This window comes from Channa argus, chromosome 7 (assembly GCF_033026475.1).
Source record: "Channa argus isolate prfri chromosome 7, Channa argus male v1.0, whole genome shotgun sequence".
NCBI classification, from domain to species: domain Eukaryota; kingdom Metazoa; phylum Chordata; class Actinopteri; order Anabantiformes; family Channidae; genus Channa; species Channa argus.
The window spans coordinates 12,427,445-12,443,576 of NC_090203.1; the positions used below are offsets into that span (position 1 = coordinate 12,427,445).

General features: G+C 39.0%; 2 protein-coding genes across 3 annotated transcripts; both read left to right on the top strand.

Moving 5' to 3' along the window:
* The first annotated feature begins 855 nt into the window (after positions 1-855).
* Positions 856-6,697, top strand: si:ch1073-228j22.2 (SPRY domain-containing SOCS box protein 1). Of its 2 annotated transcripts, none has more exons than XM_067511800.1 (3): positions 856-1,383; positions 2,916-3,663; positions 3,795-6,697. In XM_067511800.1, the coding sequence occupies exons 2-3, from the start codon at positions 2,952-2,954 to the stop codon at positions 3,923-3,925; spliced, it is 843 nt and encodes a 280-aa protein (XP_067367901.1). In that variant the 5' UTR covers positions 856-1,383; positions 2,916-2,951; the 3' UTR covers positions 3,926-6,697. The 2 variants fall into 2 exon arrangements, with proteins under 2 accessions (XP_067367901.1, XP_067367900.1); XM_067511799.1 differs by having other exon boundaries at positions 857-1,329; positions 3,795-6,696.
* Positions 6,698-7,110: 413 nt separating this feature from the next.
* On the top strand, positions 7,111-15,494 carry msh5 (mutS homolog 5). Its single transcript, XM_067511492.1, has 25 exons — positions 7,111-7,460; positions 7,539-7,662; positions 7,801-7,881; positions 8,154-8,207; positions 8,320-8,441; positions 8,590-8,699; positions 9,051-9,086; positions 9,659-9,741; positions 9,834-9,879; positions 10,405-10,543; positions 10,679-10,741; positions 10,833-10,961; positions 11,149-11,221; positions 11,315-11,424; positions 11,589-11,669; positions 11,773-11,860; positions 11,963-12,030; positions 12,614-12,732; positions 12,808-12,934; positions 13,383-13,532; positions 13,768-13,842; positions 14,613-14,759; positions 14,979-15,116; positions 15,194-15,267; positions 15,374-15,494. Exons 1-25 carry the CDS (start codon positions 7,362-7,364, stop codon positions 15,492-15,494), a joined length of 2,457 nt encoding a protein of 818 aa, XP_067367593.1. The 5' UTR covers positions 7,111-7,361.
* The last annotated feature ends 638 nt before the right edge of the window (positions 15,495-16,132 follow it).

The following is a 16,132-nucleotide window of genomic DNA, read 5'->3' on the forward strand; positions in this document are numbered from 1 at the left end:
AATACCGCAGCTTTCAACACATTATTTACTTGGGTTTCATTTTCACCCCTAAGGGGGTCCGGAGACGCTCCCCTCCCTTTAATGAATTTTACTCAGTTCATACAAAACATACAGTCATCTTCACTCAAGACATAAACACAAAACCGGACGAATAATTGGATAAATTATGAGTAAATATATAAATCCTGAGTAAAATAAATACACACCTCTGCGGCCCAAGAATTTCAAATGACTGAGGCGCTGGCTGAATGAGGAATGGCAATTCCAACCACCTATGGGGGCGAAATGTGCCTAAAGACGTGGAGTCTACCGAAAAGTAAGATGAAGAAGCAGAAAAATAAACAGTCCAGCCAAAAGAACCCATAATTTAAAAATGTTTTTAATTTATATTTAAAGAATTAGAATTTTTGGTTTTGAAAACATTGCAATATAATGGATTAATAATTATTAATGTTTTTTTTTTTTTATTTTGTTCAGCCGAGGTGTTGAAACAGCTACAATAAATCAAGCTAATAACTTAAAATGTTGTGTGCTTTTCTGAAATGTTTGCGTCTTTCTCAAAATTGAGCTAAATGTGTTGGACACATGTTGTCTTTTTAATAAAGAAAGAGTTAAGGGGCATGCAATGCACTGAATCTGGGTTACCACAGAACCCATTTGGTGTGCCACTCTAAGATTTTCACTGGCCCCATCTGACAAACCTTATGAAAATTTTCTGGGGCGCCACTGTTTATATATAAACCTAATTTTGTCCAAGAAGTTTGGACAAGCAAGTTAGGCACAAGGTTGTCCGTAAGACAGTACAGAGGGTTAAATTCCCAAGACCAGCGCACATGTATACGCATGCGCACTTGGAGAAAATGAGTCGCTTTGGATTTTATTTTATTTTTCTCTTCTTATTAATCAAAAGCCCGAGTTTGATCGTCTTCTTGTGTTTCGCAATTTATGTTTATATTCAATACAGGACGCGATAATAAAGAAACACGGAGGGGAAACACGGAGGGGAAATTGATAATAGCCCATGGGATGGGAAGCCTATAAATAAATCAGTAATTATAATTTCATCCTGTTTTGTATTTAACGTGCACCGGTTTACAAACACGTCATTGGACACGTTGTCCTTGTCAGTGCAGCTCTGGCGTCAGTGATGGACTGTGCTGTTCCCGGCTCGGAGGTCATCCCAAAAACGCAATCACCAAAACAGCTGAGCAGACAGAGCGACTACGTTACCGTGCAGCGATAAGAGCACGGCACGCGTGATAAGAGCGTCTCATAAACACACGATGTCTGCGGGGAAGCACCAGAACTAAGGAGTCATCAAGACCGCTGGTAAGTCGTTAAGACTTCTAGAACACTGGTGAAATAACCTGACCCATAATAAATGTAAGGCTGTATCACCTATTTTACTTGTTTCTACCTTACTTTACTGTACAGTTTGTTACCCAGAGATGTTTTCCTATAGTAATCTGTTGTAGAACTACATCACCTAAAATCCATAGTAGCAGAGTATTTTGATTTCATGTGCCTTCATTGCATTGTAGTAGGAAATACTGTATCCTATATGTATTTCTATTTTATTTTATATTTAAAATATATCTATTTATTATTTAATATTTAAATATGCTTATCAAAAGTTAGTACCCCGTTATTTTGAATGGGCAAAAAGAGTAAAACAAAGAATCGTTTCATCAACATAATAATAAATGTTTTACTCTTTTGCCATTTCAAAATAAGGGGGTACTAACTTTTGCACATGACTGCATAAACATTATATCGAATCTAGGTATTGCAAAGATGTTCAAAATGTTTAACATTACTGATCTACTAAACAAACTTTATAAAGATGAATGTTATGCTATCGATTCTTCTGTCTTATATTCTGCTTTACTTGTCAACTGTCAACCTGTTTTCGTATGCTGATTCTTAACTGAATTCTACTTCACCATTGTCAGCTGTTCTTCACCTGTGCTCTGCACTGATTTACTGAGCTGAATGTGTCAATTAATCACTTCCTTCTTGGCAGCCATTACATTGCATTAATTTTTAAAGCATAACACCACATATTATCTGGTTTTAGCCTATTAAGTGAGGATTGTATTAATTATATTTATCTTCCATACATTTAGTAATAACTGTGAATCCCACACAAATTCCTCAGATTCCAAGGCAAAGTTTCTGAATGTTTTACCCAGTGAGCAGTGTAAAACCCACAATATTCTATTTATAATGATATAAAAATAAAGAAAACCTGTAATTCTTAACTTATCAGAGGCTAAAATCCTTTAAATAAGCATGTAAAGTAGATGCTAATTAATTTTCTGTGATTACCTACCTTTACTATTTTACCATCTACTGTTAAAGTTTGATTAAACTTTGCTGCTCCCAAGAGTGCAAGATTTCACTGTTCCAAATACAATTACAAATAAGCTGCTTATGTTTCTACTGTATTTGAATAAATTCTACTCTACTAAATTGTACCTTTGCTTTACTGTCCCTTGTATTTTGCTGATAAAAATGCTTCACTCCAGTCAGCACAATTTCATCTATCTCTCCTTCCTCTCCATTCCACCTTATTTCACTCTACACCACTGACCTGCCCACATTCTTCCTTTTACTCCCTTTCTTGTAAACTGCTCTCTACTCTGACACTGTATGAAAATAGATAAGTCAGTAGTATCAATGCTTTCCTAAATAACACAAAAAGTCAAGATGACATTTCTAAGTTGAAAACTGCTTATTCTTAACAAATTATACAAAAAAAAATTAGTTATCTTTTCTATTTTTTATATTTAATTATTTAACAACAAAAAAACTATAAATACATGTATTGGAGCTTAATTACATCTAAACTTCCATGCAGTGGAATTGGTCATATTTTTTAATCTATGCAGTTTGGTTTTCTGTGTTCTCCACAGTTTTTCCCTGACAACACAGACCCCTAGACTGTATCAATGGGTCTCTCACTGTCAACATGGGTGCACAGCAGGGCAACTGACAGCTCTTCCTCCTCTTCATCAGCCTTTCAATTGCTGGCTGTCCCAACTTCCTCTCGCCTCATGGTCATTCTTAACTCCTCTCCAGTTTCCCCAGACAGTCGGTCACATTGGAGCTCTGTTCACCATTCTCCGCACTTTATTCTCTCTGCCTGCAAACAGGAAGCCAAGCGTTCTCCTGTTGAGCTCAGCAGTGATGGCGTGAGAGCGAAGGTGGGGGTAAAGAGTGGGCTACATGTGTGGGAGGTGCTGTGGAACCCGAACCACAGAGGGAGTCATGCTGTCATAGGTGTTTCCAGTAAGGACTGCCCTCTGCAGGCCTCGGGGTACAATGTGCTTGTGGGCAAAGACTTGCAGTCTTGGGGTTGGGAGCTGAAAACCAATGGGCTCTGGCATGGTGGAAACAGTCTTGGACTTTACCCAGATTTTAGGAGGCAGTCTTCAACACGCATCTTGACTGATGCAAAGGTGGCAGAGACACCCCTACCGATTCCTGAAACCATCCTGCTGGTCCTGGATGCTGATGCAGGGACTCTGGGATTCGTTGTTGATGGCAGCTTCCTTGGCGTAGCTTTTAAAGATCTCCCTCCTGGGGTGGAGCTGTTCCCAGTGGTGAGCAGTGTGAGAGGGGGAGCCAACATACGACTGCGCTACCTGAACGGTACCACATGTGAGTATCTCATCCTTTAACAGAAAGCACCTAGTTTCATTAGCAGTGACAGAAAACTTCTATAACTGTTGTATTGTAAAAAAAAAAAAATACAGTGAAACTAACATGTTTCTGCTCTCTGTCATTTTCAGGTGATCCCCCTACCCTGAAGGCTTTATGTGGACTGTCAATTCGCCAGGTTTTAGGAGAGCGGAGGCAGAATCAAACAGACAAATTGCCTTTACCCAGTTCTCTCCAGCACTACCTGCTTTCTAGTCATTAACGTGAACACACACAAGCACTCAATAGAAGTGTGTTTGTCCATTATTTGGACAGTGTATAAAATTCAGATTATGGGGGCAGCTAGAAGGTTGTGGGTTTGCAACATGTTCTCGTGCTTGCATCCATTTTTCTCCGGGCACTCCAGTTCCTCCCAGTGTCCAAAGACATTCTTGTTAGGTTAATTGGTGACTCTAAATTGCCCGAAAATGTGAATGTGAGCATGAATGTTTGTCTCTCTGTGTTGGTCATAAGATAGACTGGAGACCTGTCCAGTGTGTACCTCGCTTCTTGCCCAGTGACAGCTGAGATAGGCTCCAGCCCCCTGGAACCCTGAACAGGATGGTTACAGATAATGGATGGATGAATGAAAGACTATGTATATACATGTTAAACTACCTCTTAAAAATTATATTTATTCTTCCTCTTTTTTATTACAACATATAATTTTAACATTTTTAACACTTTAAAAGAGGTCTTTTAAAATGTAGCATATTGTTTTCGCTGTTCTTTTTTTGTTTTTGCTTGTTTCTTTTTGTGTATAAAATATTATGAGTTGTCTGGTTTGGAGAAAGAAGAACAAGGACACCTCAGTAGTTCATACAGATGTGGATGCTTTATTAGAAAAGCGGAAGGCCTAAAGAAAGAGGCAATGGTTATTATGAATGATGATCATTATTTATTCCAATAAATGCATGTAAAACCTTCTAATGCAAATGGTTTGCCATAAACTTACATCATCTTCCGCTACAGTAGCTACCTTACTGCTTCAGGTGACTGGTTGGTGGAGACTACTGTACTCACACTAATAATTAGAAATTTAAAATCATGTTTCTACATCTTTATAAAAATCAGAGCTGAAGACATATAATTTTAACCTTTTGAATTAAACATCAGTTTACTCAAACTGAATGAATTTAAAAGCTCATCTACCTTGCTAGATTTGAAGGAAATACATTAGGCTGAACTGCTACAGTTTTGCAACTACTTTAAAATGTAATAACTGTATTTAGCCCATATTCACAAAATGAATCATAGGTCTACCTATTCTAAATTTGCCAGTAATGCAAAAGCAGCAATATTACAATAAAATATGTCCTGCATTCAAAAAGGATTTTTACATTGTTATTTTATGTCATATAGAAACATCTGGTCCATCCCACATGGCATTAAAAAACACCACATAATCCCATATTTTATATTCAAACAACCAACTCAGTCTTTGTGCATCATCAATTTTCACACAATCAATTTATGTTTTTGCTAAAGAAAATTGTGTGTAATTCCTGATTTAAAAAAAGGGGGCACTACAAAACAAAACACGACTTATTTTCTGCATCATTCAGAGAACACATATACAGTATTGAGGTAAAGATATAACCTTCACCTAATACAACTTTGTATTTTTTTTGTTTGCATTTTCACACCACTCCACATAGTGCACACCAATATTTATTTGACAGTTACAGTTACTTTTCTGATTCAGATGAAATCTAATTCTAACTATTTACAGGTCCATGTACAAACATTACAGTGTTTAGCAGATTCCCAGGGCATTCTACTATTGTTACATAACACAGTGTCTTAATTATCCTTAAAAGATCAAAATAATAAATGTCTAAAGTAAAAAGGTATTTTTAGTTTGGTTACACTCCAAGTGTCCTGATTCTGCACGTTATTAAACAAACTTGAATAAATATTGAATGTGGTCCTGGTGGTGCCATTGTCTGAGAGGGTCGTCATGAGGCACATTAAGTCCCGACTCCCAACCTCCCTGGACCCCATGCAATTTGCGTATCGTCCAAATCGTTCCATGGACGATGCCATCTCCATGACCCTCCGTTTGGCCCTCACCCACCTGGACAATAAGGACTCATACCTACGAATGCTGTTCATTGACTTCAGCTCAGCATTCAACTAAATCATCCCTCAGCACCTGATTGAGAAGTTGAGCATACTGGGCCTGAACACCTCCCTCTGCAACTGGATTCTGGACTTCCTGACTATCGATGGATCCTTAGGGGAGATCGTCAAGAGCACCAAATTCCTTTGTGTTCATCTGCCGGACAACCTCACCTGGTCAGTCAACACCAGCTCCATCACCAAGCCCAGCAGCGTCTCTACTTACTGAGAAGGCTGAGGAAAAACCATCTCCCTCCCCCCATCCTGACCATGTTCTAGAGAGGGACCATTGAGAGCATCCTGAGCAGCTGCATCACTGCCTGGTTTGGGAACTGCACCGTCGCGGATCGCAAGACCTTACAGAGGATAGTGAGGACAGCAGAGAAGATCATCGGAATCTCTCTCCCCTCTATTATGCACATTTACACAACACGATGCAAAGCCAACAGCATTGTGGACGACCCCACACACCCATCACAAACACTCTTCACACTCCTGCCATCAGGAAAGAGGTTCCGAAGCATTCGGGCCGCTACATCCAGACTGTGCAACAGTTTTTTCCCGCAAGCCATCAGGCTCCTCAACACAAAAAACTGAAATTTCACTTAAACACACTACAAACCGAACTCAGCACATTCTCATCACTCACTACTCATCTCAATTCATTCCACCATCACTTATTTATTTATTTACTTTTATTATTCTACACTTACCGCACTACACTGTTTACCTGCTGTTTTTTGCACATTTCAATGCAATTGCACTGTTTACATGCTGGACATTTAAATTGCATTCATTGCACTAGGTTGCACTAGATGCACTTTACATATCCTGTGTTGTTTTGTAGCACCTTGGTTCTTGGAGGATAGTTATCTCGTTTCTACTGTGTACTGTGTACCAATGTGTATAGTAGAAATGACAATAAAAGACACTTGACTTGACACGGGTGCACGCGCGCTGGGACGTGAGTTTAATTTTCAGTGATTTAAACTTTACTAAGGACGCAAAGAGTTAAGGCGAATTTGCTTTACGATAAAAACAAAAATTCGGTAAGTAGATGGTAGCTGACCGACGTTAGCCACGAGAAGCCTGCAAAAAAACTTGTTTTGGTAAAATTGAGCTAAAGTTAGCTTTCACTGGTTTTATAATTACAGTTTATTAAAGTAGCTTTAAGGCTACAATGCGAAGTTGTTTAGGTAGTTAATGCTAATGTTAGCCACGATAAAAACAACCTGTTATTATCACCTAAATCCGCAGTTCGCCTGGGATTTATGCACTTTTATAGAGAATTTAAGATCTCTGTAATGTTAGCTGCCTTGCAATTTCAATGTTTACTAGCTGCTAACTAGCTACTGTTTTGGTTGTCTGCTAACAGATCGACTATATTTACCGAACATGTGAAGATATGGCGTGTCCACAATGTGCTTGTACTTCTCCCAAATGGCCATAAAAGATATGCATGTTTAAATATTCATCCTGTTTGTCATAACTGACATAAAGTAAATTTTTAATTCGACACTTCCCAGATCTGACTGTTCATGGCAGCAGGTCCTGGAGGTTTAGGAGGAGGAGGAGGAAGGACAGATTTTAGTCCCCTGGGCATACATGGTGATGAAGATGAGGAAAACTCATCTCCAGTAAGCTGGTTCTTGACACTCTCTGGCTGAGTAGTACGCAGTCAGCAGTAACAGTCAGATGCACATGTTTATTTACAGGTTTTACTTAGCGTTTTGGTACAGCATGGACAATTGGGACTCTGCTTCTATGACAATAAGGACTCTTCTTTAAATTACATGGGAGACACTCCTGACAGTCACGAGCTCCATCTGTTGGCCAGAGGTAAACAGTACAACTGTGGCGGACACAATAGACTCGCTCTCTAAGAAGAATTGAAGGTGTAAGGGCAGCACCAATTGGTGTTTAATAACTGTTGTTCTCACTGTATAGACCACCTTATTTTCGTTCTTCTTCCTTTAGTGATCCAGGAGGTTTGTCCTCATGTTATCATTACCAGTGCAAAGCAGGAACACTGCATGACCCGCTTCCTGCAAAAACTTGGTGAGACAAAAGTAGTCTGGAGTTTTGAGTATACATGGTATGAGACAAGCACTTCCTGATTCAAACAAAAAAAAGATTTGAAATACTTGACCTTGACTCTGAAAGAAGTGTGATTGTATTGGTATTTACACTGCCTAATAATTATTATTCTGAGCACTCTATAGTTACTTAGTTTGGTTAACAGGGATTTCTACCATGTTAAACTAGTATGTAAATTAAAAGTGTTTCACCACTGACCAATCGTTTCACCATTCACCATTAATTTTTCTCAGATTTAAATCCAGACTACAAACCAGAGGTGGTGACTTATCCATATGTTGACTTTGGTAAACAGAAGCACAATCATATCGTTACACATTTTTGTCTGCCAAAGGTTCGTCTTAGGTTTGCATGATTTTCCACTATAACCTGTTTTTTTTACTTTTTTAAATGTTGCAGGTCTGGAAGTCAGTAAACAGAGACTACTTTCTGCCCATCTGCCATTTCTCCCTGCATCTATTTCAGAGGGAGACAAATTGTCCTACCTCTCATCCTGTATCTCCTTTGACTCACCCCTGATGGTGAGCCAACTGTCTATATGTGAACCTATGTGTCAATCCTATATTTTACAACAGCCGAGGACAAACTGTCCATCATTTTCTCGTGTTTTTAAGTTCTGTGTGTGTGTGTGTGTGTGTGTGTGTGGGTGTGTGTGTATCTGTTGATTAGCTGAGGGCAGCGGGTGCTCTACTAAAATGTCTGGACAGGAGGAGAGTGGGAGTGGAGCTGGAAGACATCAGTGTTGGAGTTCCTATTCTACACTTCCACGCCTACACACTGTAAGAAACACAAAAAAATGTTGCTATGCACTTACACATTCACACTCACACACACACCTAGGACTGTGATTACACATTTGCACATTTTCTATAATGAGGACACTGTAAGAGTTTTCTTCAATGAAGAGTCATTTTACTGCTCTGTATTTAGCTACACAGGTTTTGGTCTGTCAAACACATTTGTGCATTATGTTTTCATGGTATATGTAATATACAGTTAATTTTCCCTATTATTCCTGTACCTTCACTTCTCTATTCTTTAGGTATTGGCAAACCAAGGTTCTTCATTCTTATGAATAAAAAATGTTGCGTACACCTCTAAAATATTTATTGTGCTTCATCCTAATATAGGAGAGGTGTAGTCTATGTTGATCGTGACACATACAGGTAAGGATACATCGTTTACAAATGTTTTTACACTCAGTGTAATGACCTATCTCAGGTTTAATACACACAGCATAGAGAGAACACTAAGGGTGCCTTCTCTGCCTTTATTGATTCTTCAGAGAATTATCAACTCTTAATTTCCGTGACATTAGGTTTTTCCATGTTTACCTAAATCTGATCCATACTAAAGATTTGTTCTGTAAAGCTGACATGCATCCTTTAAATCTCTTGTTCCCAAACCTGCACCAAGGCTGCTGTGAATAAAATACACCTAAGGCCTTCCAGCAGATTGTTTTACTTATTAAATAATATATAAAGGTGAATTTTTTTTCAACTTTCTTATACACTAACATCCATTTAGCCACTAATGTCTAATGTTTTATATTTTTAGGTTATTCAATTCAAGATTTTTATTCATTTTGTGGTTTGGTACCAGGTGCACACTATTGGTCAAATTGTATGTATGAAATCCCTTATTCAGATTATGTTTATTATTAGATTACACTAACAAACACACAGAGAAAGAAGTGTATGTCACTGACAGATCACCATGGATTTTGTATTTGTTCCAGTGTGCTGCAAATATTCAAGTCAGATCGTCACCCCTCCGTGTACAAGCTGTATTCAGGTGAAAAGGAAGGACTCAGTCTATATGGTATGCAGCTCAGACTGTACCAAATGGAAAAAAGCTCGTACCTGGATAATGCAATGCTGTTTACTGTTGGTATCTGTTTTTATTTGTTACAGGTATACTAAACCGCTGCAGGTGCAAGTTTGGTTCCAAACTGCTACGGTGAGAAACTCCTCTTGCTAGACTTTTTAAATGGTAAAAGTCTGCTATTATAGCAGAGTACTTGCTTCACATTTTCCCTCTTACACTCATACATACTCAGGTTCATATTTCTATTCTTGTTAGGATCTTCATTGACATTGTGCATTCCCTGGCCCCTTACCCTAACCATTACAACTAAATGCCTAACCCTTAACCTTAACCGAAACCTGATTCTAACCCTAATGCTGAAACCAAGTCTTATCCATCAAATAGGCATAAAACTTGTTTGGACATCCAAACTGTCATATTTTTTTTGCCAAAAAACAATTTATTAATTTTATTTTATTTTTATTTTTTTTTGCGAATAGAAACACACACAGGTGGTGGCAGCAATGCAAGGTTTTTATAGGAGTCTGGCCAAGGATAACTTGGACATATAGATCAGAGGAGCCAGAGATCAAACCGTTGATCCCACAGTTGGTGAATGACCTCTCTACCTCCTATTCATTTTTGTGTAGTGTGTAAGCAATGTCTCTCTACTTTCAGGCAGTGGTTTCTACGCCCGACACAGGAACTGGCTGTGTTACACAGGAGACAGGAAGTAATACGTTTCTTCACTTCACCTCGCAACTCAGACATCCTCAGCACCCTGCAGTCCTTGATAAGCAACATCACAAACATCCCAGTAATAGCCTTGACCATGGTCTCCACTTATAGTCTTACCACTTGTGTCACCACTGCACTGTTACATTAATGTAATGTCATCCTGTGTGTGTGTGTATGTGTGTGTGTGTGTGTGTGTGTTTGGGACATGGGGTAGACTCTGGTTCGTAGGATGGCTCTTTGTCACACTAAAGTGACTGACTGGAAGAACCTCTACAAGGTTGAAACTACAGTTTAAATGTCCAAAATATCTTAATTTTACAGGCTTTGTTAAGAGTATACATAAAGGTCAGGGTGTGTGTTTGTTTCAGATGGTGCACAGTGCAGTGTGTATCAGGGACACGGTGCAACACCTGCCTCAATCCATTCAGCTCTTTCATGACATCAGTGAGGGGTTTTCTAATGACCTCCACTATATTGCTTCCCTCATAAACAGAGTTGTGAGTTTTTCCTATCACTGTGTAACCTCCAAATGAAATCCACAAGAAATATGGACATTCGTACACACATTCACACAGATTTTTTTGGCTCAATTTTGGCTTTTTTGCAACCTATAGAAATACAAACTGTCATGCAGACTTGATTGAGCTTGTGAGTTTTATCCCATCTGTGATTTGGGACATGCAGGTGGATTTTGAATCCAGCTTAGCTGAGAACCGCTTCACCATCAAACCAAATGTGGACTCTGCAATAGATGAGAGTGAGTGCATTCAAGTAGAGTCAGCTTGTGGATCTGCATGACATTACTTGTTTGTAGAATTGAACTTATTTGTATGTTCCCTATTTTGGTCAGAGAAGAGGAAGATGATGGGGTTGTCTGACTTCCTGACAGATGTTGCACGAAGAGAGCTGGAACACCTGGATGCTCGTATCCCCTCCTGCTGTGTCATCTACATTCCACTGGTCTGACTTTTGTGTCTACTTAATGTATTCACAAGAAACTGATTCACAGTGTTTTCTTATTAAAGCCAAAACTAGTCATGTTTTTCCTGGTATAATGAAATGTTTGTTAAACTTTCTCTGGAAGAACATATATTCATTAAAGCTCGTTTTAATCCTCATTGCAGATTGGATTCCTGCTATCTCTCCCTCGCCTGCCCAGTATGGTGGAAAAAGAGGATTTTGAAATAGAGGGGCTTGATTTTATGGTGTTTAAGATCTTGTCCTCTCTGTTTGTGTCAGAATTGCTCATGTGCTTTTACGATCTGCATTATCTGATAATATGTACTTCTACTCATATGTGTGGGCAAGTTTCTGTCAGAGGACCGTCTGCACTACCGCAGCCAGAGGACCAAGGAGCTGGATGACCTCCTAGGAGACTTGCACTGTGACATTAGAGGTTCTTTGAAAAGAACACTCAACCTAGAGCTGTGGATCTGGTCATTTTACAAAAATCACAGTATACGATTTTTTATACTTTCTTAAAATACTTGTTTTTCAGATATGGAGACAGCAGTAATGACACAGTTGCAGAACACAATCCTTGAGAGGAGCAGCTCCCTCTACAAGGTTGGTGTGTGTGTGACTGTGCACTTCCAGCTACCATATTTTAAAAAATGACTCCCACTCTGATAAAATGACTGTTGGCATGAGAGTAATGCTGTTATTGTATGTAGGTGGATTTTGTTGTGATTAGCAGTATTTCGTTTGATAGGAATGTGCTGTTCATTTTGATTATGAAACAGGTTGTGTTCCTATTATAAATTTTTTGTGAGGGTGACTGATCATTGGAATCAGATGAGGAATGTAATTGATAGTTTTACAGTGTTGTAGCTGTGGATAGAATTGCCCAGCTCTTAGGCAACTTTTTTGAGCAATTTTGTGAGTAAACTGCTGTAAAAGAAAGACTGAGCTAATGTACACACTTTTCAAAAGTGCTATAAAAAAGTATCTAATCTGTAATGCATTATGTCACATAATCTGGTTCTTTGTTGACCGTCGTCCCAATATCTACCAAATGTTTGTATTTTCATCAAAATATTGTTAAGTAGGGTGGTGTAATGGTTTGTATTTGTTTGGCACTCGCCACCTGTCTGTTTATAAAGAAATCTGTTCTATTCAAGATATTCACTGTTTACTATGCGTGTTACAGGTTCTGGATCTCACTGCTGAGCTGGACTGTCTTATTGCCATGAGCAGTGCCTCCCAGGAGTATGGCTACACATCCCCCAAGTTAGCCAGCCACAGGAAGATAACAGTCACACAGGGCAGGTAGACACTGGCATGTGAGATGGAAAAAATCATTGCAGTACAGTATTTTACATTTCTGCTTTTTATCATTTCTAGACACCCATTGTTAGAGGTGTGCTCTCCTGTGTTTGTGGCCAACTCCTTCCATAGCTCAGAGTCACAGGGCAGAGTCAAGATCATTACTGGACCCAACTCATCTGGGAAGAGCATTTACCTCAAACAGGTAGGAAAGTCAGAATTGAGTCTTCACTAATGTTTTGCTACATTACACGAGCACTTGCAGCAAAATTAAAAGAACAATTTAAAGACTGAAACTTTACAAGTGGAAGGAAACACTTGTTCAAAATAACTTACATGGTTAATAATCTGCCATCAGCATCTGGAATTTATTTTAGCAGTAGTATTAGTAGTAGTAGTAGTTTATCAGTAGTTGTACTAAGGATTGATACTTGTTGATGTTGACAGCTGCCAGAATGTAGAAGAATGTGCCTTCCTGGACCGTTTTACTTGAGTACTGTAACTATTAGAAAAGAAGCTGTGATTTACTTCTTAATCAAAAACCAAACCTGGAATACTGTACTATAATAAAGTTTCTTAATGAGAATAAAAATAAATGATCTTCACTGATATGACTCACACTACAACATGTGTTCTTAATTTGATATTTACAGGTTGGTCTTATTGTGTTCATGGCTCTAATTGGCTCAGATGTGCCAGCAAAGGAGGCAGAGATTGGTTTGGTGGATGGGATCTTTACCCGCATGCAGAGCAGAGAGTCTGTGTCTGTGGGCCTCAGCACTTTCATGATAGACCTGAACCAGGTACATACACAGGCTCCTGTCTCTTTACATGTCTCTGTGTGTGGAGGTATGGAAATAAAAGACATGAACTCCCAACACTACTAGCCTCCAGCTCCTCTCCCACTCTCCATCTGTCAAAACATTTTTTATAAAGAAATGCCTGCCTACAACTATAACACACACACACACACACACATACACACACAATAAAACAGCAAAATGTACTATACTGTAACTATGTGTCTCTATTCTCCAGATGGCCCAGGCTCTTAACAGCAGTACTGGAAACTCATTAGTTCTCGTCGATGAATTTGGAAAAGGAACAAACACTGTAAGAACAAGTTGTTCCAGCACTTTGTGAAATAAATACATATGTATACGCATAACAAGGATATAGTGTCAATAATGTCAAGCACCAGAAACTAATATCCAGTTTAGAGCTGTAGCACGAGATGACCTTCAGTTCAGCCCAACATGTGTCACCTAAGTAACAGATAACTGCAGCAGCTGTTCAGACCTGCAAATATAAAAGTGTTGATGTGCGCCATCTACAGGAGAGATCAGTGGCAACACTTAGCATTGGCAGTAAAGCAGCAAATGTTTAATGAGTGAGCTGTGCCATTTTTCTGATGTAGAATGTTACATCAAATATTTTTTATTTGATATCTTATTGAGTTAATGTCCATGTTTTTGACACTCTCAACTACATCTGGTGTTTATGATGCAGATCTCAGCACTAATGTTATATTACTTGACTTTTGGTCATCTTAAATTTATAATTCTAGATTCTTTAAGTTTTTGCCTTGATGAAATGTGCTGGTAGGCTGTTTAATGGCATGAATAGCTTCATGCTGTCACTCCAATCACTTCCATATGAAATAACGATGACAATGATTGAATTTTTATGTATCTGTCCCTTTTTCCTCCCATAACATGTTGTGTGTAGACCTTTTCATCCACAGTAATGTCCTGTTAATTGTTTTATTGATGACAGCAATCCAATGTCAGTATAACTGTTGAGTATAGTGCTTAACATGGATGAAGACTAAACAATTTTGTCCTTAATGGGTTTACAAAACCCTGTGTAATATCCCCCTTTAGGTGGATGGCCTGTCCTTGTTGGCTGCATCAGTCTCTCACTGGCTAAGAAAAGCTCCAGTGGATGTTCCCCACCTCCTATTGGCTACTAACTTCCACAGTTTGCTGCAGCTGGGTCTGCTGCCCTCATCTGTCCTGCTGTGTCTTTTGGTAGTGGGAGATACTTCAAGTTATAAAACATTTGCTGAAGCATAAGTGTCATTGTTTCTCTAAGAATTAAACATTTAGCAGAATAATTTTGAAAGCACAAACTGACCAATTAGCTAATAAGGCTCCTCTTGACATTTGTTCAATCATATAAGAAGTTTATTTCAAACGCATGTCTTTTCTGTGTGGATGTGATTGTGCATTTCTGTGTATGTGAGTTAGACTCTAGAGACAGCAGTGGACGGGGATGACTTGGTGTTTCTGTACCAGCTGAAGGAAGGGATCTGCCAATCTAGCTATGCTGCCAACATCGCTTCACTGGCAGGCCTGCCAACTAGCCTAGTACAGAGGGGGATGGAGGTAAACACGCACAAACAGAATGATACACAGAAGCACACTGGCATAGATTGACGTCTTGTGGGGGTGTGTTTGGTCAGGTCTCTGAACTGTACAGGATAGGAAGGCCCATCAAACGCGTGGACAAAGCTTCATCAGACGAGCAGGCAAACAGGTTTGTTAAATATTTATTGCACAGGAGGACAATAGAAATACAAACTAGGGACCAGTGTGTGTATCACAGAAAAGTTTGTATGCATGTGTGTATGTGTGTGTGTCAGGTGTAGGTCTGTAGTGGAGAAGTTTTTGAGCCTGGACCTGGAGGACAATGATTTGGACCTGCAGCGCTTTATGAAAGAGGAGCTCCTGCCCTCTGCTGGAGAGGTGCTGAACCACAGGTGAACTGTCTCGTCTACAGTTCAGCGGTCAATGTGTCCTTCATCCCTCAGTGTTGTCAGTCAGTTTTGGTAGAGAGAAGCTTATAAGTTATGTCCTACCAGGAAAGGATACATTCACCAATATGCGTGACTAGAATGCTGTTACATTATGTGTGAGTATCCTTTATGTGAAATAATACCCAAATTATAGTTCTCATGTCTTAAATACTGTATGTACACTTCACAAAATCAAATGTGACACAAACCAGATTTGATTTAATTAATACATTTGATGTGATTATTATCTAATTAGTGCATTGTATTAAGTAGTGTATCAGACTTTACCAAAATGTTTTTTCCTCATTAGAACTATTTTACACAGGGCTTTTTTACAACAGTAAATAAACACATGTTGTTAATTGTGATCTGGTGAGACTTCACTGAGGTAACCAGGTAGTAAAGAAACCCACAATAAGGTACAAAGGAGTGTAGACTAGATGTTTGTGTGCTGTGTTACAGAAGGGTGTGTTGCAGCAGTGTCTGGTCATGACAAAGATGGTTTTGTTAAAGAAGAGCTCCATCGTAGTCTCCACATCACACTCTTCTGCCTTCACACAACCCAAAGTTTTAACATCTAGAATATCAGCTGATAAAACAAGAGGA

Bases quoted from the DNA above. Each gene is read 5' to 3' on its own strand.
- msh5 (XM_067511492.1), top strand. From the start codon at position 7,362: ATGGCAGCAGGTCCTGGAGGTTTAGGAGGAGGAGGAGGAAGGACAGAT. The intron at 10,544-10,678 runs GTAATAGCCTTG...GACATGGGGTAG, and splicing joins GCAACATCACAAACATCCCA to ACTCTGGTTCGTAGGATGGC. The intron at 11,861-11,962 runs GTTCTTTGAAAA...CTTGTTTTTCAG, and splicing joins CTTGCACTGTGACATTAGAG to ATATGGAGACAGCAGTAATG.
- si:ch1073-228j22.2 (XM_067511800.1), top strand. From the start codon at position 2,952: ATGGGTCTCTCACTGTCAACATGGGTGCACAGCAGGGCAACTGACAGC. The intron at 3,664-3,794 runs GTGAGTATCTCA...TGTCATTTTCAG, and splicing joins CTACCTGAACGGTACCACAT to GTGATCCCCCTACCCTGAAG.